General features: G+C 28.6%; 1 protein-coding gene across 1 annotated transcript; it reads left to right on the top strand.

The window, feature by feature from the left end:
• The first annotated feature begins 10,035 nt into the window (after positions 1-10,035).
• Positions 10,036-10,731, top strand: LOC145755869 (ATP-dependent DNA helicase Pif1-like). Its single transcript, XM_082572103.1, has one exon. It carries the CDS (start codon positions 10,036-10,038, stop codon positions 10,729-10,731), a length of 696 nt encoding a protein of 231 aa, XP_082428229.1.
• Positions 10,732-21,054: the final 10,323 nt, after the last annotated feature.

The following is a 21,054-nucleotide window of genomic DNA, read 5'->3' as shown; positions in this document are numbered from 1 at the left end:
AGTAAAGTCTCTTTTTTTCTTGTCTAATTCAAGTCGTTCAGCTTCATTTTCTGTCGTTTTAATGAATTTTCGTTTAGCTGCTGCTTCAGCATTTCTTTTTGCTAATTTAAATACCTCATTCACCTTAATCTTTGTGCCAGGGTGAAAGTCAGGTTCAGTTAACTTGGACATTCTTTCAAATTGTTCATTTCTGGTATGAAAGTGATCAACTGAATCTAAATCTTTAATATCAGTGGAAGAATATTCAGCAAGTTCTAACTCAACAAATTCTAATTGTTTGTCTAACTGGACAGGAGAGCAAAATTCATTGGCAAAACTACTAGCTTGCTCAAAACACTTAATGGAAAGTTGTTTACATAAAGAATTATCTAAAACGATAAAGTATTAAATGTAATATATTCATATGAAATATTCATATTATGTATATATTATAGAGTAGTGAACTTCTTTGTTAAAGCCCATCACAAAATAAAAATCTGCCCAAGATTCTATATTAACTGTACTGATAAAAATTACTCAGTTTTGTTACAAAGTTATCAAAATTAAAACCTCAAATTAAATAATAACATATAAATTTACTAAGAATATTTTTTCTTTTACCTTTTTCTGTTAGTTTTGAAAAAAAATTTCGAAAACGTTCGACAAAAGATTTGGATTTTTTAGGAGTTAGCTGAAAACATAAATTTAATTTTCAAAATGTTTAAAAATAAGTAAACATTTATATCTAAAACTTTAAAATTCTTGCAATAAAGCTTAAATAATTTTTGAAACATCTCTTATAACTTTAATTAGTTAATTAATTATACTTAAACTGTGTCTCTAATGTAAATATGACACAACTTTGTAAATATTTATTTTTTTGACAAATTTAAAGTTAAAACCTGATTTGAAGCAGAGTATCTCGGCTGTACATTTTCATTCAAACTGGTACCTTTAAAGTTAATAAAGTTCGTTTTTAGGATATTGAGATTTAAAGGTAAATATTGTGTATAGAGAAAATCCCTACGCTCGCGTTTTAATGGTAAACTTTGCTTCAATAACACTTAGATGTTTGTGTATTTTTGTAAGTGTTTGTAACCGTTTCTGACTGGTAAACTTTTAAAACTAACAACATAACCTTAAATTGTTAGAATATTTCAAATACAGCCTACCTAATTAAAATACTTTAAAGGTAAAAAATGTCTTATATAATATTGCTAAATATTGCTTTTTATGTTAAGTTTGTTTCCTGCGAAAAAATTTAAAAAGATACAACAAAGAGTTAAAAAAGGGTAAAATAAAAATATTTCCCTATGTCTGCCAGCATATGAGCTAACGACAATGATGTCGTGCGTCATGTGACTCGCAAGCACAGGGACTTTTTCTATAGACAATATTCTTGAAAACTGCGCGACCAGTTTTCAAAATAATGTTTCCTCGTGCAAGTTGGAAAAATTCGAACATAATTTAAAAAAACCTGCAACTACATAATCTCTTAAAACAATCAGCGAAATAAACTTTACTAAAATAAAAAAAGGAAATTAAACTGAAGTCAAGTAACAACAGCCTTACTATACTAAAAGTAAAAATAACAAAGACAAACACCACCACATTTTTGTTTGTAAAAGTTAGTTAAACTTACTTTCATTTTGCCTTCTTCTTAGTACTGGAAACTCCTTTTTGTAAGTTTTTGCTGCAGTTAGTGAATTATCAGCATGTTCCTTTAAAACAAATATTTAAGTTTAGATTGATTTTATTAGACAAATTTCTTTAAAAAAATATTAAAACTGTGTTTTTCAATTTGAACAAGCTTAAATTTATTGACAACTTTATAATTAAACCTGATTTAAAGCAGAAGATCTCGGTGGTACACTCTCAGTTAAAGTAGAACCTTTATTGTAAATGAAAATGAGTTAGATACAGGTTTGCTATATACTTCTTGTATTACATATTAATAAATATAAATATCAAGGGTCCCATACAATAAACATAATTTAATTTTGTTAAATTTACCTTCATTTCGTGTTTTTCTTGGTTCTGGATCAACCTGATGTGAAAGTTTTACTGGAGTTTGTGATTCTTTAGGTTGTTCCTTTAAACAAATTTTTTTGTAAAATTAAAATTTAATTCAATAATTTTTAAAAACAGTATTAAAACTTTTTTATTTATTGTACTTATAATAAAACTTTATTGATATTTCTAATGTTAAAACCTGATTTAAAGCAGAGGGTCTCAGTGGTACACTTTCCCTGGAAGTAGAACCTTTAATGTAAACACTTATGTTAATATAGAGTATGATTTCAATTTTTAAACTTATTTTGTTACATTTAAAAAAAAAATTTAAAGTATAAAGGAAGTTAGCAAAGAAAAAACTAAATTCATGATGTTCTATTCAACTGGCAGTTAAATCCAGATAGCATAAAAATTAACAAAAAAGTAACTTTTAAAAGTATTTTAACATTTATAATGCAGCATTAAACTTTGCATAACAAACAAATATCTGAGATTAAGTAAAACACAATAAATTAAAAAGGCAATATTCAGTAAGAACCATAACAGTTGACTATGCATTTATAATAAAAAAAGTCATATGATCGCCCGACTTATTTTAAGTCAGGCTATACTTCTAACTTGTTTAAAGGTAAAAAAATTAGAAAAAATATCTGTAAATAATATTGTGTTAAAATACAGTAATTTTTACTGCTAGGATTACAGTACAAAAATATAAAATATAGAACTGAAAAGTCTGAGAGTTTTTTTAAATACTGTAAAGTACAAGTAATTCTAAATTTATTCTTATATGAACACAACAAAGCCCATCACAAAATAAAAAACAAAGCCCATCACAAAATAAAAATCCGCCCAAGATTCTATATTAACTGTACTGATAAAAATTACTCAGTTTTGTTACAAAGTTATCAAAATTAAAACCTCAAATTAAATAATAACATATAAATTTACTAAGAATTTTTTTTTCTTTTACCTTTTTCTGTTGGTTTTGAAAAAAATTTTCGAAAACGTTCGACAAAAGATTTGGATTTTTTAGGAGTTAGCTGAAAGCATAAATTTAATTTTCAAAATGTTTGAAAATAAGTAAACATTTATTTCAAAAACTTTACAATTCTTGCAATAGAGCTTAAATAATTTTTGAAACATCTCTAATAACTTTAATTAGTTAATTAATTATATTTAAACTGTGTCTCTAATGTAAATATGACACAACTTTGTAAATATTTATTTTTTTGACAAATTTAAAGTTAAAACCTGATTTGAAGCAGAGGATCTCAGCTGTACATTTTCATTCAAACTGGTACCTTTAATGTTAATAAAGTTTGTTTTCAGAATATTGAGATTTAAAGGTAAATATTGTATATAGAGAAAATCCCTACGCTCGCGTTTTAGTGGTAAACTTTGCTTCAATAACACTTAGTTTTTGTGTATTTTTGTAAGTGTTTGTAACCGTTTCTGACTGGTAAATTTTTAAAACTAACAACATACCCTTAACTTGTAAGAATTTTTCAAATACGGCCTACTTAATTGAAATACTTTAAAAGTAAGAAATGTCTTACATAGTATTGCTAAATATTGCTTTTTATGTTAAGTTTGTTTCCTGCGAAAAAATTTAAAAAAGTACAACAAATGGTTAAAAGGGTAAAATAAAAATAATTCTCTATGTCTGCCAGCATATGAGCTAACGACAATGATGTCGTGCGTCATGTGACTCGCAAGCACAGGGACTTTTTCTATTGACAATATTCTCAAAAACTACGCGACCAATTTTCAAAATAATGTTTCCTCGTGCAAGTTGGAAAAAAATCAGCAAAATAAACTTTACTAAAATAAAAAAGGGAAATTAAACTGAAGTCAAGTAACAAAAGTTGCTTTGACAAAAACGCGACAAAAGCCTTACTATATTAAAAGTAAAAATAACAAAAACAAACACCACCACATTTTTGTTTGTAAAAGGTACTTAAACTTACTTTCATTCTGCCTTCTTCTTGGTACTGGAAACTCCTTTTTGTAAGTTTTTGCTGCAGTTAGTGAATTATCAGCATGTTCCTTTAAAACAAATATCGAAGTTTAGATTGATTTTATTAGACAAATTTCTTTAAACAAATATTAAAACTGTGTTTTTCAATTTGAACAAGCTTAAATTTATTGAAAACTTTATAATTAAACCTGATTTAAAGCAGAAGATCTCGGTTGTACACTCTCAGTTAAAGTAGAACCTTTATTGTAAATAAAAATGAGTTAGATACAGGTTTGCTATATACTTCTTGTATTACATATTAATAAATATAAATATCAAGGGTCCCATACAATAAACATAATTTAATTTTGTTAAATTTACCTTCATTTTGTGTTTTTCTTGGTTCTGGATCAACCTGATGTGAAAGTTTTACTGGAGTTTGTGATTCTTTAGGTTGTTCCTTTAAACAAATTTTTTTGTAAAATTAAAATTTAATTCAATAATTTTTAAAAACAGTATTAAAACTTTTTTATTTATTGTACTTATAATAAAACTTTATTGATATCCCTAATGTTAAAACCTGATTTAAAGCAGAGGGTCTCAGTGGTACACTTTCCCTGGAAGTAGAACCTTTAATGTAAACACTTATGTTAATATAGAGTATGATTTCAATTTTTAAACTTTTTTTGTTACATTTAAAAAAAAATTTAAAGTATAAAGGAAGTTAGCAAAGAAAAAACTAAATTCATGATGTTCTATTCAACTGGCAGTTAAATCCAGAGAGCATAAAAAATAACAAAAAGGTAACTTTTAAAAGTATTTTAACATTTATAATGCAGCATTAAACTTTGCATAACAAACAAATATCTGAGATTAACTAAAACACAATAAATTAAAAAAGCAATATTCAGTAAGAACCATAACAGTTGACTAATTTTAAGTCAGGCCATATTTCTAACTTGTTTAAAGGTAAAAAAATTAGAAAAAATATCTGTAAATAATATTGTGTTAAAATACAGTAATTTTAACTGCTAGGATTACATTACAATAATATAAAATATAGAACCGTAAAGTCTGAGAGTTTTTTTAAATACTGTAAAGTACAAGTAATTCTAAATTTATTCTTATATAGACAGTTTTATATTTACAGCCTAATTATATAGTTACTTTTGTCAGTAAATATTTAAAATCTTTTTTTCAAAAAATCAGCCTCCTTATTAAGCAAATAAGTAAATATTAAAAACACTTTCATATAATAACATGATTATATTTTGTTAAATTTACCCTCATTTTGACTTTTTGGTTCTTGATCAACCTCAAGTGGAAGTTTAACTAAAGTTTTTGATTCTTCAGGTTGTTCCTTTAAACAAAACTTATTATAAAAAAAAATTTAATTTTACAACTTAGTTTCAATAATAAATGCCTAAAGGTTTAATGATAACCATTTAAATTTAAAAAAAAGTTGTCCCTTCAATTAAAAAAATCTAATTTAATATTTTTACTTTATTTGTTAATGTAAATATTTAAACATTGTATTGACAAAAATTTAAAACCTGATTTGAAGCAAAGGCCTGTAAATTTTCATTTGAAGTTAAACCTGTAAAAATGCTGGTATTATGTAACAACAATTACTATATTTATTATATTTAAAGTTAAATATAAATTGTTTTAAGTCAAGGTAAGAAGAATTTTCAATCCTCTTTACTTAACCCCTTTTATTATTGTATATTACTTCCACTAAATTTAGCGACCAGATAATATTGCGTTATAATAAACAGCTAATTAATTTTTTAGTTTAGCAGAAATAAGTATTGTAACAAATATAGACCGTTGTTATCTATTACAGCGATGACATGTTTCCACCTTTACTTGTTTGTTATCTTTATTTTAAGTTTTGTCACTTTTATGTAAGTGGCGCAGTTGTAATGAGATCTTAAGTGTTATGTTAAGTTTTATTTGGATAAGATTGTTTTTGTAAAATATAAGCAAAAAAACTTAATTTTGAATATAGAAAAGAATTGCTTGTAGCATCTTATTCAATAACACTTCGACATGTAAACAGTAAAAATCAAACACAAGACTTTATGTAGTGATATAACCAGTAGTTATCTTATCAGGTATTACCGCACAAGGTTTAAGGTTTAATTCCATCTGCATCTATCTTAAAGTGTTATTTTGTTGGTGACAAACTTAGTCAAAATTACCAAACTTAATAAAGACATTTACATTCGATGCAAGATTAGACTGTGAAGTCAGTCTACTTATATCAAAGATAAACATAATTCTTACCAAAAACACTTCCATATTATAAACAAGATTTAAACTTACCTTCATTTTGTCTTCTTCTTGGTTCTGGATCAACCTCATGTGGATCTAAAGTTTGTGATTCTTCAGGTTGCTCCTTTAAAAACATTTAAACTTTGGTAACTACCAACATTTCTAATGATTACCAGTCATATTTTTGTTAAACAAGGTCTTATGACCCAATCAATATCAGTGTTTAATTTTTATTCTTTAGAGTAAATATCCCAAAATCTTAAGAACAATTTTAAAGTTAAAACCTGATTTGAAGCAGATGATCTCAGCTGTACATTTTCATTTGAAGTAGAACCTTTTAAAGTAAATAATATTGGATTAAAATATTGTTTCTTACAGGGGGTATTATATTGCAATAATATAATACATCTATATATATATATGGATTTCTAAATTTTGTGCGTTCCATTACGGAATAACTACAATTAATTGTGGCTCGAGTTTTTGCCTATAGCTGGGATATATGTTCTTCTGTGGAATTGGCTTATCACTTTTTTAATGTCTTATGATAGTTAGCCATAATAAGCAAAACTATATTTTAATTTGCCGCTACGTTTCTTTCTATTATCTTAAAGAGAACGAGAAAAATGTAAAAAAACGATCGCCTGCGCTATTCTTCGATCGCATGCACTAAAGTGAATGTAATTTTTCTCTTTAAAATTTCGCACCATTTTTTTTTAATATCACGATAGAGAAGAAAAAATCGCCTGCAAATAAATGCAAAAAAGGAAAATTAAAAATTTGAAATTTTTGACTTAAAAAACATGTGGAATGTGCTCTGGTGCAATTTAACAATTTTTAAGTGCGCATTTATTCCATTATGCTAAGTACAGACTGAGTGAACAGTTAAATGAACAAATGGGACTGTCGTTGAACAATTTTATAATTACTTGCATAAAGAATAATATTAAATAAACGTGAATAAAAGTATACAGTATTTGGGCATAAAACATGTATACATTTTGTATAGTTTTAAGATTTTGTTCTAATAAAAAAAAATTAAGATCTTTGCTCTAATAAAGCAATTTTATAAACTTTTTTACACATTGCCTATAGCTTTTAAATCGGACTTATACATGACAAAAAAAAAGTTTTACATTGCCGTTAAATGTTATCTTAATTTTGTTATTTAGTTTTAATTTAGGTTTCGCACGTTTATGACGTAACACTTCTCTTGTTCACGATAATTAACCGCCAAATGTCAGCTGGTTTAAATGTATGTAGTAATGAACTAATAGCAGCAGTGGAGTAGTGTCGTATGTTTAATGATATTTTAATCATATTGAAATATTGCAATAACTAAATTTTGTTCAATTTAACTATTGGGAACATGTCTAAACGAAAGTACAGTCCAGCCTACATGAAGTACGGGTTCATAGCTATTGAACACAATAAAGAATCCCTGCTGCAATGTGTAGTTTGCATCAAGACCCTTGCTAATTCAGCTATGAAACCAAGCTTACTTCAACGGCATCTTATCACAAATCATCCCGGCAAAAAATCAAAATGAGAGTTTCTTTCAGCGACTCGGCGAGCATGTGAAGAGACAGCGCTTGGACAAGACTGGCACAATTTACCAGAGAAAGAAGGGCGCTGTCAAGGCATCCCATGAAGTCGCTCTCCTGATAGCCAAAAATCTAAAAGCACGCACAGTTACTTGTGCATGTTCGTTATACACAAGACAATTCTGTAAAAACTGAGTTACTGATGAACAAGGAACTCTGCGGTACCACAAAAGGAAAGGATATTTTCGAAGCTTTGGACAATTTTTTGGAACTAAATAAACTGGACTGGGGAAAGTTGATTGGCTGTACAACAGATGGAGCTCCATCAATGTTAGGACATAAATCGGGCTTCAAAGCTCATGTAACAGCTGTGGCACCAAACGTGATTTTTGTTCATTGTTATATTCATAGATTCGCCCTTTGCGCAAAAGTGCTACCACAGATATGTTATCATGTTTGAACCGAGTGATCAAACTAGTAAATTTCGTCAAAACATCAGCCTTGAATACTCGCTTGTTTAAACTTATTTGTGAGGATCTTAGTTCCAACTACACCTGTCTTCTCTACTACACATAGGTGCGCTGGCTCTCTCGTGGCAATGCAACAAGGCGCCTGTTTGAACTGCGAGATGAGCTTCTGCATTTCTTCAAAGAGAAGAATCACTATTTTCAAAAGGACCTGGGAAGCAAAGATTTTCTTACTAGGTTGGCATATCTATCGGACATTTTTGAAGTTCTGAACACTTTCAACCTGTCGTTTTAAGGACCCAATTTAACTGTAACAGAGTTCATTTTTAAGTTGGAAGCACTTATTCGTAAGTTGGACCTCTGGACAGAGAATGTTAGCAATCAAAGCTACGGAATGTTTAAATGCCTCACTTCCATTGAGAAAAATCCTGTTAGTGACGTTTTAAAAGAAATTATTGGTCATCTTTCGCAACAAAAGACAGAGCTATTGAATTACTTTCCTGATGTTGCATGTTGTGCTTACTCCATCAACCCATTTTCTACTGATCCGAATGATGTGCCTGTAGGGACCGGTGAACAAGAAGAATTAATAGACATTCAAACTGATGAGACAGCAAAAATAAAACATGAAGAATGCTGTCCTATTAATTTCTAGTTAAAAATGGCATCATCGTATCCGAACCTAGCACGTCACGCTGTTTACCGGCTTCAAGATGTGTGTAGAAAGCTTGGTGTTTTACAGGATGACAATGAGTGGGAAAACTTACTTACTGAAGCAGAACAAACAAATATGTGTACACAAATAAGAGAACAAACCCTGCAGAACTTTTCAATAAACATTATTTATACTGGATGGACGACTTTCAGAATGGATCAAATTACTGAAAGTTTTTTAAAAGTTTTGGTCTTGCATGATCTTAAAAAAAGACTTAACAAATATGGAAAGAATTTATATGACTTTGAACTACCAATTATTACTCCGGATGAGCAAGCAAAGGCACACATTTTTAATAACACTATTACAGATTTGCAACTTCCGTTAATTATTCAACAGGAGTTAAGTTACGACTGGGACACACTTATTCGAATTGCGAATAATTGTTCAAATAGCTCACAATCTCTTACTCCAGAACAAAGCAAAATTGTTAGCAAAGTATTACAGTCGCTAAAGAAAAACGAGCCTCTTGCTATTTTTGTTGACGCTAGGGGGGGTGCAGGAAAAACATATATGCTTAATGCTTTGTTGGCAACAGTTCGCACCTCTAACAGGGAAGACAAAGTTATAGCATTAGCTGTCGCTTCTAGGCATCGCTACATTGCTTATTGGTGGCCGGACATTTCATTCCAGATTTAAAGCTCCTCTACATTGTAATCCAAATTCAACATTTTGCATTTCAAAACAAAGTTCAACAGCTAAACTAATAAACATGGCAAAGGTTATAATATGGGATGAGGCACCAATGGCAAATAAAAGTTTGCAAATAAAAGTTGCAATGGCAAATAAAAGTTGCAAGATATACAAATTCTTTTTGTAGTTGAACATGGATCACATGCAAAAATAATTAACGCCTCATTTAAAAAATCAAAATTATGGCCAAGTATCAGCGTACACCAATTATCAAAAAACATTAGAGTGTTACTTAATAGTAGTAGCACTGCTTTACTTAAATTTGACAACTGGCTGTTAAGACTAGGTAATGGTAATATAAATTACTTCAAAGACACAGATTATATAGAATTACCCCCTGAGCTTTGCTTTTTAAATGATGATAGTACAAAAACAACAATAAAAAATTCAATGCTTCAACTGATCAAATGGATTTACCCAAATTTTTTAGAACATTGCCATGATCTTAACTGGATGGCAGAAAGATCAATTTTAGCTCCCAAAAACATTGTAGTTGATAAAATAAACTTCGTCGTGTCAAATCTATTTCCTGGCAATATGTTTGTTTGTACAAGTGCAGACAGTACAGAAGAAGTAAATGATTGTACAAGATTTCCAACAGAATATCTTAATTCTTTAAATATAAGTGGACTACCACCACATCAATTACATTTAAAAATAAGTATGCCGGTTATTTTGTTACAAAATCTTAATCCCAAAGACGGTCTATGCAATGGAACAAAACTAATTGTACGGGGAGTTCAAAAAACTTATTTATTAATAGCCAAAATTGCTTCAGGGGAAAATGCTGGTAGAGAGGTTTTTATACCTAGAGTAACATTGCAACCATCAGATCACGATTTTCCTTTTCAATGGAAACGTTGTCGATTCCCAATAAGGGTTGCTTTTGCAATGAATATTAACAAAAGTCAGGGTCAAACATTAAAAAAAGTTGGTATCTGGTTAGAGGAACGAGTTTTTACGCATGGGCAGTTATATGTTGCTGCCTCAACGGTAGGTAACCCAAATAAAATAAAATTTTCTATTAAAAGCAAATCTGGGTTTCCCCCAACAGCAACACGAAACATTGTGTATCAAGAAATTTAGTAGATTAATGAATTTTTAAACAATTTTGCTGAAAATATTTAAATAAATAAACCTTCAATATGTAAAATACTTTTTAATTAGACTGTTTGATTTGACACGAATTATTGTAAATAGTGCCTAATTATTTGGTATTTATTTTTTTGCAAATAATAATAATAATAATATTTTTTATCCTTTTTTTAGTAAGTAATCAATTAACTAAAAATACTTTTATTTATGATAAGTGGTGTCTATTTGAATTATTTTTTTATAAAGAATTGCCCCTTTAGTTTCGTTTTAACTGTATCTCATTTAAATTGTAATCAGTTTTAACCGAGCTTTTTTAAAACAAAATCTTTTTTTAGTACTTTTGGGTTTAAATAGTTCATTAAATAAAAATAGCAAAAAACGCATTTTTGTGCGTTAAATTTAAATAAGGGCAAATTTATTTTTAATCAAATTTTATAAAAAAAATATTATTAGTATATAAGGGGGACTGATAAGAGCAATTTTCCAAAAAAAATATTTTATATAGGCCAAGGTAAAATTGGACTGGTCTTAGAAGATAACTGTACAACATAAGTGGGTCCACTAGTTTAATATACATAAAGATCCCAATAATCTGTTAATCGTTAATTAACAAAGTTAACTTTGAAAATTGATATTAAACTTATTAATCTCCATTGCATTACGCTTTTTTTAATATAAGTTTATTAATCTAATTTTTTTACTAATAAACTATGCTAAGATAGGGGAGGAATATATGCAAAATATCGTCGTTTATCGGCTTTAAACAGTGCCATTTTTTTAAACGATGTAACAGTGTATGTAACTGCCAATTGGTTGTTGTTATCTGACCTCCATGCCAGCTTTAAATATTTTTAAACTTACATAAACTAAGGTCTAAATTATTAAAAAAATAGGGTTGTTTTTTGTTTGTTTTAACTAAATTTTAACATTAATGGTTATCAATAACTAAGCAGTGATAACAAGTTAATATGTTGTGTAACAAATAACCATTCAACAAAGTTACTTTTTAGGTTAGCTGTGCCCACCTATAATTACATTAAAACCTGAGAAGTTAGTTTCAAATGATAATAAATATTTTACAACAACCGACATTTTTTATGTTAAGAATAAGATTAGTGACAATTAAACAATTTAATCATTGTTAAAAGTTGACTTTACAGCCTAATTCTACAGTAACTTTACCCAAACTAAATCAGTGTTTAGAATTATATAATGTTATTGACCAGATGATATATTTATATTATCATAGACAGACCATCGACAAGCAAGGATCTTAAAAAAATATTAGAAACACTTCCATAAAATAAACAAGAATAAAACTTACCTTCATTTTGTCTTCTTCTTGGTTCTGGATCAACCTCATGTGGATCTGGAGTTTGTGATTCTTCAGGTTGTTCCTAAAAAAGAATAAGAACTTGGTTTAAAAAACTACAAGCATTTCTAATGATTAACAGTCATATTAATTGTAGAACAAGGTCTTATGACACAAACAATATTAGTTTTTAAACTGGGTCCTTTAGTATAAATATAACAACATTTGGATCACGTATTTTGTCCAGCTCTAGACAAAACAAAGTGCCGTTTACCATAGGAGAGAATTCTCTCAAACCGTAATCCGTAGGAAAGAATTTAGGAGAGCCAAAGTGTAATTACATTTTGTGTTGAATTTACATGTGTTCTTTCTACTTGTAAAAGTGTACCTATTTAACATAAAATGCTATAAATAATATAAATTACTACATTCTAGTGTAATATAGTTTAATTAAACAGTTGTAAGTTCGATTAAGTCTCAAATTAGGCAGTACGTTTGTTGCTAATTAGTAGCCAACGAAGAGAAAACAACATTCCGTTCACCATAGCAAAGAATTCTGATGAACCATTCTCCATATGTAAGAATTCTCCAGCATCGTAAATCAAATGAGAGAATTTAGGAGAGCCGTAGTGTAATTATGTTTTGACTAGAACCGGACAACATACGTGACCCCAACATTTTATTAATAACTTTAAAATTCAAACCTGATTTAAAGCAGAGGATCTTTGCTGTTTATTTTCATTTGAAGTGAAACCTTTAATGTAAATAAAATTGGGTTAATATAGAGTTTATTTTTAGACTATGATTCATAATTAAAAAAACTTTATAATATAAAAATAAGTTGGGAAACCCCTAATGTTGTGTTGAAAGTAAAAATCAATTACAATTTGTTTTTGTAAACATCTTTATTCTCAATATAAGAGGGTCGAATGCGCGAGACTGGAATATTATAGATTATAATTGCCCGGTAATTATGCTGCTGATTAAGTGCTAGCTCAGCAGGAGTTCATACCGTTTATAGCGCCTTACTTAAGGGAGCTACAGCATGAGGTGAGTGGGGATTGAACCCACGACCTCATGTGTGGTGTAGCAAGAGTTCTTACCACTACACCACGCTGCCGGTCCTTTCTTAATAGTGGCAAACACATTGGGTTATAAGAGGTTGTGGTTTTTTGTTATTTAGTCCCTTTAACAATTACAATTGAAAACATTTTATTTTTACTAGTAAAAGAATATTTGTTGATGCGTTGTGTTATATATATTCTGATAAAAGTAAAAAAGTAGAGAACTGCCAAGTCAGTTTTGTAGTGGTGTGCATACTGTGTTTGCAAGCTTAGGTTGTGTTGTTTAACTATGTTATTAAAATTGTATTTTTAAGGTGATAAATTTTAATGTTGTTTTTCCATAAATTCATACTTTAAATAAATAAAAGTTTTATAAAGAAAGTTCTAAATGTCGAACATGGAATATGTAATTATAGATTGTTGTTAAATATTAAAAACAGTAAAAATCAAACACAGGACTTTATGTAGTAATATAACCAGTGGTTATATTATTAGGTATTACCGCACAAGGTTTAAGGTTTAATTTCATCTGCATCTATCTTAAAGTGTTATTTTGTTGGTGACAAACTTAGTCCCTTTTGCTATTACTAAATACATAGATTGAAATTACCAAACTTAATAAAGACATTTACATTCGATGCAAGATTAGACTGTGAAGTCAGTCTACTTATATCAAAGATAAAAATATACCAAAAACACTTCCATATTATAAATAAGAAATTTAAATTTACCTTCATTTTGTCTTCTTCTTGGTTCTGGAACAACCTTATGTGGAGATGGAGTTTGTGATTCTTCAGGTTGTTCCTTTATAAACAGTAAAACTTTGGTTAAATACAAAAACTTTTTTATAATTACCAGTTATATTTATTATTCAAACTAAGTCCAAAATCTTATTAATTATTATAAACAATATTTAAACTTTGTTATTTAGTTTAAACATGCTTATATTTATTGACAACTTTAAAGTTAAAACCTGATTTAAAGCTAAGGATCTTGGTTGTACATTTTCATTAGAAGTAGAACCTTTTAAAGTAAATAATATTGGATTAAAATAGTGTTTCTTACAGGTGGTTTTATATTGCAATAATATAATACATTTATTATACTTAAAGATCCCAATAATCTGTTAATCGTTAATTAACAAAGTTAACTTTGAAAATCAATATTAAACTTATTAATCTCCGTTGCATTACACTTTTTTTAATATAAGTTTATTAATCTAATTTTTTTACTAATAAACCATGCTAAGATAGGGGAGGAATATATGCAAAATATCGTCGTTTATCGGCTTTAAACAGTGCCATTTTTTTAAACGATGTAACAGTGTATGTAACTGCCAATTGGTTGTTGTTATCTGACCTCCATGCCAGCTTTAAATATTTTTAAACTTACATAAACTAAGGTCTAAATTATTGTATTTTTAAAAATATGGTTGTTTTTTGTTTGTTTTAACTAAATTTTAACATTAATGGTTATCAATAACTAAGCAGTGATAACAAGTTAGTATGTTGTGTAACAAATAACCATTCAACAAAGTTACTTTTTAGGTTAGCTGTGCCCACCTATAATTACATTAAAACCTGAGAAGTTAGTTTCAAATGATAATAAATATTATACAACAACCGACATTTTTTATGTTAAGAATAAGATTAGTGACAATTAAACAATTTAATCATTGTTAAAAGTTGACTTTACAGCCTAATTCTACAGTTACTATACCCAAACTATATCAGTGTTTAGAATTATATGATGTTATTGTCCAGATGATATATTTATATTATCATAGACAGACCATAGACAAGCAAGGATCTTAAAAAAATATTAGAAACACTTCCATAAAATAAACAAAAATAAAACTTACCTTCATTTTGTCTTCTTCTTGGTTCTGGATCAACCTCATGTGGATCTGGAGTTTGTGATTCTTCAGGTTGTTCCTAAAAAAGAATAAGAACTTGGTTTGAAAAACTACAAGCATTTCTAATGATTAGCAGTCATATTAATTGTAGAACAAGGTCTTATGACCCAATCAATATCAGTTTTTAAACTGGGTCCTTTAGTATAAATATAACAACATTTGGATCACATATTTTGTCCAGCTCTAGACAAAATAATGTGCCGTTTACCATAGGAGAGAATTCTCTCAAATCGTAATCAGTAGGAAAGAATTTAGGAGAGCCGTAGTGTAAATATGTTTTGTGTTGAATTTTCATGTGTTCTTTCTACTTGTAAAAGTGTAATTATTAGCATAAAATGCAATAATAATATACATACGCTATAAATAACTACATTCTAGTGTAATATAGTTTAATTAAACAGTTGTAAGTTCGATTAAGTCTCAAATTAGGCAGTACGTTTGTTGCTAATTAGTAGCCAACGAAGAGAAAACAACATTCCATTCACCATAGCAAAGAATTCTGATGAACCATTCTCCATATGTAAGAATTCTCCAGCATCGTAAATCAAATGAGAGAATTTAGGAGAGCCGTAGTGTAATTATGTTTTGACTAGAACCGGACAACATACGTGACCCCAACATTTTATTAATAACTTTAAAATTCAAACCTGATTTAAAGCGGAGGATCTTTGCTGTTTATTTTCATTTGAAGTGGAACCTTTAATGTAAATAAAATTAGGTTAATATAGAGTTTATTTTTAGACTATGATTAATACTAAAAAAACTTTATAATATAAAAAAAAGTTGGGAAACCCCTAATGTTGTGTTGAAAGTAAAAATCAATTACAATTTGTTTTTGTAAACATCTTTATTCTCAATGTAAGAGGGTCAAATGCGTTAGTTTAGAACATTATAGATTATGATTGCCCAATAATTAAGCTACTAATTAAGTGCTGGCTCAGCAGAAGTTCATACTGTTTTCAGCCCCTTAGCAGAAGTTCATATCGTTTATAGCCCCTTAATGTAAGTTTAATAATTTACTAGCACGTATAAGGTTTTTAACAATTTTCGTAAAATAATTTTGTATTGTGAAAATAACTTGAAAATACCTGTTTGAGGAAATGTAGAATCGTATATTGAAGCCCCAGGCATGAATGCTCCACCATATTGCTTATGGTGAGTGATGTTTTCATGGTGAGTGATGTTTTGAGTGATCTCGTTTTGATGAAAATCACGAATTACGTTGACTTGTGGGATATGTAAATGTACCACAGCATCTACATTAACGAAGCTACAGTTGCTAATATGTTCCATAAAATAATGTTTTGCTAGGTCTATAAATAAACTAACACTTGGCCTGGGGCGGCATTATGAAAGTCGTTAAGTTAAATTTAACGATCTATCTTGCTCGTTAACTAAATCTGTATTAAAAGCAGTGATGTTACATTTTATCCACAAGGGTGCTTTTATATTGACATTTTTATAATGAAAAGTTAAAGCTATAGTGGATAGCCCAACAATAGTCTATAAATTGTATGGTAATTCAATTCTACAATAAATGTTTAAAAAACACATTTAATTACAAAACAAAATATAGTTATTTTATATATATACTTAAAAAAAACTTTAACCGGCACAAGAAAACCACGACTAAAGATTAAACAGTTTGGTTATATTATCTATTTCAAAATAATGTTTTCCTTCGAATCCTTTATGTTTAAATGCTAAATTAAATTGAGTATGGCAGATTGTTCAGTTTAATAAAGTTTCATGGCATTATATGTTAAGCATTAATAACACCAATTGTATATGTAACAATTTATATTAATAAGTGACAGTATATTTATGAACTTAAAAATATATCTTAGATGTAAAGTGATAACCAAGACAAAATACTTTTTGCTAAGTTAATGAATAGTAAATTCTACTCGCTAAATTTTGCCCGATCTCATTTGTGAAATTTGATATTTTTTGTTTCGTAATACCCATTTTCTCTCTAAATACATTTTCGCTTGCTAATAATATATAAGTAACAAGATCGTTAACTTAACAAGTTTTGTAATGTCGGCCCTGGTTTCTATAGTCAGGCAAACCCAATCATATAAAATTAATAAACAACTTACTTGGAGGCAAATTCCTTGAAATTTCAGCAAAATCACCGCCAGAAACATTTAAACTAACTGGTCCTGCTTGCAAGTTCTGTAAAATTTATTTAAATTTTAATAAATGTAAAATCACTATAGTAACACAACCTTATCCAAACACTTAAAATAATAAAATTAAAAGGTTAATGTTATTATAACAGTCATAAAGTTTTAAGTTTGTTCCCCTTTAACCCTTTTTTTAAATATATTTAGTAACCTTGTACTATTAGATGGTTTGGGGAAAGTTTAATTAAAACCTTTATCCAGGTTTAACTAAATAAAATACCTGAGTATTTAAATTCGATTCTGGATCATTATTGTCTGGAATATCTAGGTTATTATTGTTTGGCAACTCTGGGTTATTATTGTTTGGCAACTCTGGATCATTATTGTTTGGCAACTCTGGATCATTTGATTCAGTTTTCTCCATGATAAAAACTTCCTACAAATTTTGAAAACACAGAAAATTGTTTCAATAAATAATAAGATGATGTTTAAAAGTTTATTTTAAGCAGATGACCTTTAAAAGTAAACACATAAGTTATATTTCTGGGTTAGGTGACCATGCCATAACATACTTAACCTCATGTATGGTGTAGCAAGAGTTCTTACCACTACACCACGCTGCCGGTACTTAAAATCTTTATGTTAATATTAATCTTTGTGGCATGTTTTAAATCATTAAATTGATTTTGTCATTTTATCCCGTCGCATTGATGTAATATTGATTATATATCTTATTATTCACTGTCATTAATGCGCGAAAAACCAAAATAAAAATAATAAAAAATATTCTAATCACACTAGTTTAAAGTTACATTTAATTACTTTAGCAGTGTAAAAATCTGCCCTTCCCTTCTGAATTTTTCGTGGTGTCTGGTATTATAAGGCTAACAGATTTCTTAACAAAATTTAATAAATAATAATTAAATAGTTGTTCAGTAAAAAAATTAATAAAAAAAACAAATTAATACAGCACAATAAACAATTAGTCAGACCCCAATACTTTTAATATGCTATAGCTCGAGTATTCAATCCATTGAAAATATCTTGTTGCAGCAAAAGGAAATCCTTTATAAGTAGTTGCTTTATTGTTTTGCTTCCTACATGGAAATTACTCAATACAATAAAAATAAACAGTAAGTTAGTCATAGATGATGCACAAATTTGGTTAATATATTTAGGACAAACAACTCAAAGTGAAAATATTTTCTTAAATATAGAGTAACATCAGTTACTCCGACCCAGTCTCGAGTTGCCTGTGGCAGTTTGGGATATTATACAGATTATAATTGCCCGGTAATTATGCTGCTGATTAAGTGCTAGCTCAGCAGGAGTTCATACCGTTTATAGTGCCTTACTTAAGGGTGCTACAGCATGAGGTGAGTGGGGATTGAACCCACGACCTCATGTGAGGTGTAGCAAGAGTTCTTACCACTACACCACGCTGCCGGTCCTTTCTTAATAGTGGCAAACACATTGGGTTATAAGAGGTTGTGGTTTTTTGTTATTTAGTCCCTTTAACAATTACAATTGAAAACATTTTATTTTTACTAGTAAAAGAATATTTGTTGATGCGTTGTGTTATATATATTCTGATAAAAGTAAAAAAGTAGAGAACTGCCAATTGTTGTTATTTTTGAGTTTGCCAGTTTTTTAGTGGTGTGCATACTGTGTTTGCAAGCTTAGGTTGTGTTATTTAACTACGTTATTAAAATTGTATTTTTAAGGTGATAAATTTTAATGTTGTTTTTCCATAAATTCATAATTTAAATAAAAAAAAGTTTTATAAAGACCATTGTTAAATAAAAGTTTTATAAATTATAGACCATTGTTAAATATTAAAAACAGTAAAAATCAAACACAGGACTTTATGTAGTGATATAACCAGTGGTTATATTATCAAGTATTACCGCGCAAGGTTTAAGGTTTAATTCCATCTGCATCTATCTTAAAGTGTTATTTTGTTGGTGACAAACTTAGTCCCTTTTGCTATTACTAAATACATAAGCAGATTAAAATTACCAAACTTAATAAAGACATTTACATTCGATGCAAGATTAGACTCTGGAGTCAGTCTAGTTATGTCAAAGATAAACATTAACCAAAAACACTTCATATTATAAACAAGATTGAAATTCACCTTCATTTTGTCTTCTTCTTGGTTCTGGAACAACCTCATGTGGATCTGGAGTTTGTGATTCTTCAGGTTGTTCCTTTAAAAACAGTAAAACTTTGGTTAGGTAACTACAAAAACTCTTTTATGATTACCAGTTATATTTATTATTCAAACTTAGTCCAAAATTTTATTAATTATTATAAACAATATTTAAACTTTGTTATTTAGTTTAAATATGCTTATATTTATTGACAACTTTAAGTTAAAACCTGATTTGAAGCGGAGGATCTCGGTTGTACATTTTCATTAGTAGTAGAACCTTTTAAAGTAAATAATATTAGATCAAAATTGTGTTTCTTACAGGTGGTATTATATTGCAATAATTTAAAATATTAGTTAATTTAAATATTGCCATTTATCGGGTTTAAATGATGTCAGTTTTAAACAGCATATGTAACTGCCAACTGGCCGTTGTCATTAGCCAATTTAGTCAGCTCTAGAAATTTTAAAAATTTGATTGTTTAGTTAAAATATAAACTAAGGTCTAAAATTTAGACCTTAGTTTATATTTTAACTAAACAATCAAATTTTTAAAATTTTAGACTCTAAATTATTGTATTTAAAAAATAAGATTGTTTTTGTTTGTTTTAATTAAATTTTAAGTTAATGGTTATCAATAACTAAGCAATGATAATAAACATTTTACAACAACCGACATTTTTTATGTTAAGAATAAGATTAGTGACAATTAAACATTTTAATCATTGTTAAAAGTTGACTTTACAGCCTAATTCTACAGTTACTTTACCCAAACTAAATCAGTGTTTAGAATTATATGATGTTATTGACCAGATGTTATATTTATATTATCATAGACAGATCATAGACAAGCAAGGATCTTTAAAAAAATATTACAAACACTTCCATAAAATAAACAAAAATAAAATTTACCTTCATTTCGAATTCTTCTTGGTTCTGGATCAACCTCACATGGATCTAAAGTTTGTGATTCTTCAGGTTGTTCCTAAAAAAGAATAAGAACTTAGTTTGAAAAACTACAAGCACTTGAACAAGGTCTTATGACCCAATCAATATCAGTTTTTAAAATGGGTCCTTTAGTATAAATATAACAACATTTGGATCACATATTTTGTCCGGCTCTAGACAAAACAAAGTGCCGTTTACCATAAGAGAGAATTCTCTCAAACCGTAATCAGTAGGAAAGAATTTAGGAGGGCCGTAGTGTAATTATATTTTGTGTTGAATTTTTATATGTTCTTTCTACTTGTAAAAGTGTAAATATTTAACATAAAATGCAATAATAATATACATCCACTATAAATAACTACATTCTAGTGTAATATAATTTAATTAAACAGTTGTAAGTTCGATTAAGTCTCAAATTTGGCAGTACGTTTGTTGCTAATTAGTAGCCAACGAAGAGAAAACAACATTCCGTTCACCATAGCAAAGAATTGTGCTGAACCATTCTCCATACGTAAGAATTCTCCAGCATCGTGAATCAAATGAGAGAATTTAAAAGAGCCGTAGTGTAATTATGTTTTGTCTAGAACCGGACAACATACGTGACCCCAACATTTTATTAATAACTTTAAAATTCAAACCTGATTTAAAGCAGAGGATCTTTGCTGTTTATTTTCATTTGGGGTGGAACCTTCAATGTAAATAAAATTGAGTTAATATAGAGTTTATTTTTAGACTATGATTCATAATAAAAAAACTTTATAATATAAAAATAAGTTGGGAAACTCCTAATGTTG

This window comes from Corella eumyota, chromosome 6 (assembly GCF_963082875.1).
Source record: "Corella eumyota chromosome 6, kaCorEumy4.1, whole genome shotgun sequence".
In the NCBI taxonomy this organism is placed as follows: Eukaryota; Metazoa; Chordata; class Ascidiacea; order Phlebobranchia; family Corellidae; genus Corella; species Corella eumyota.
The sequence above is the reverse complement of the archived record's forward strand: the minus strand, read 5'-3'. Positions and strand labels throughout refer to the sequence as shown.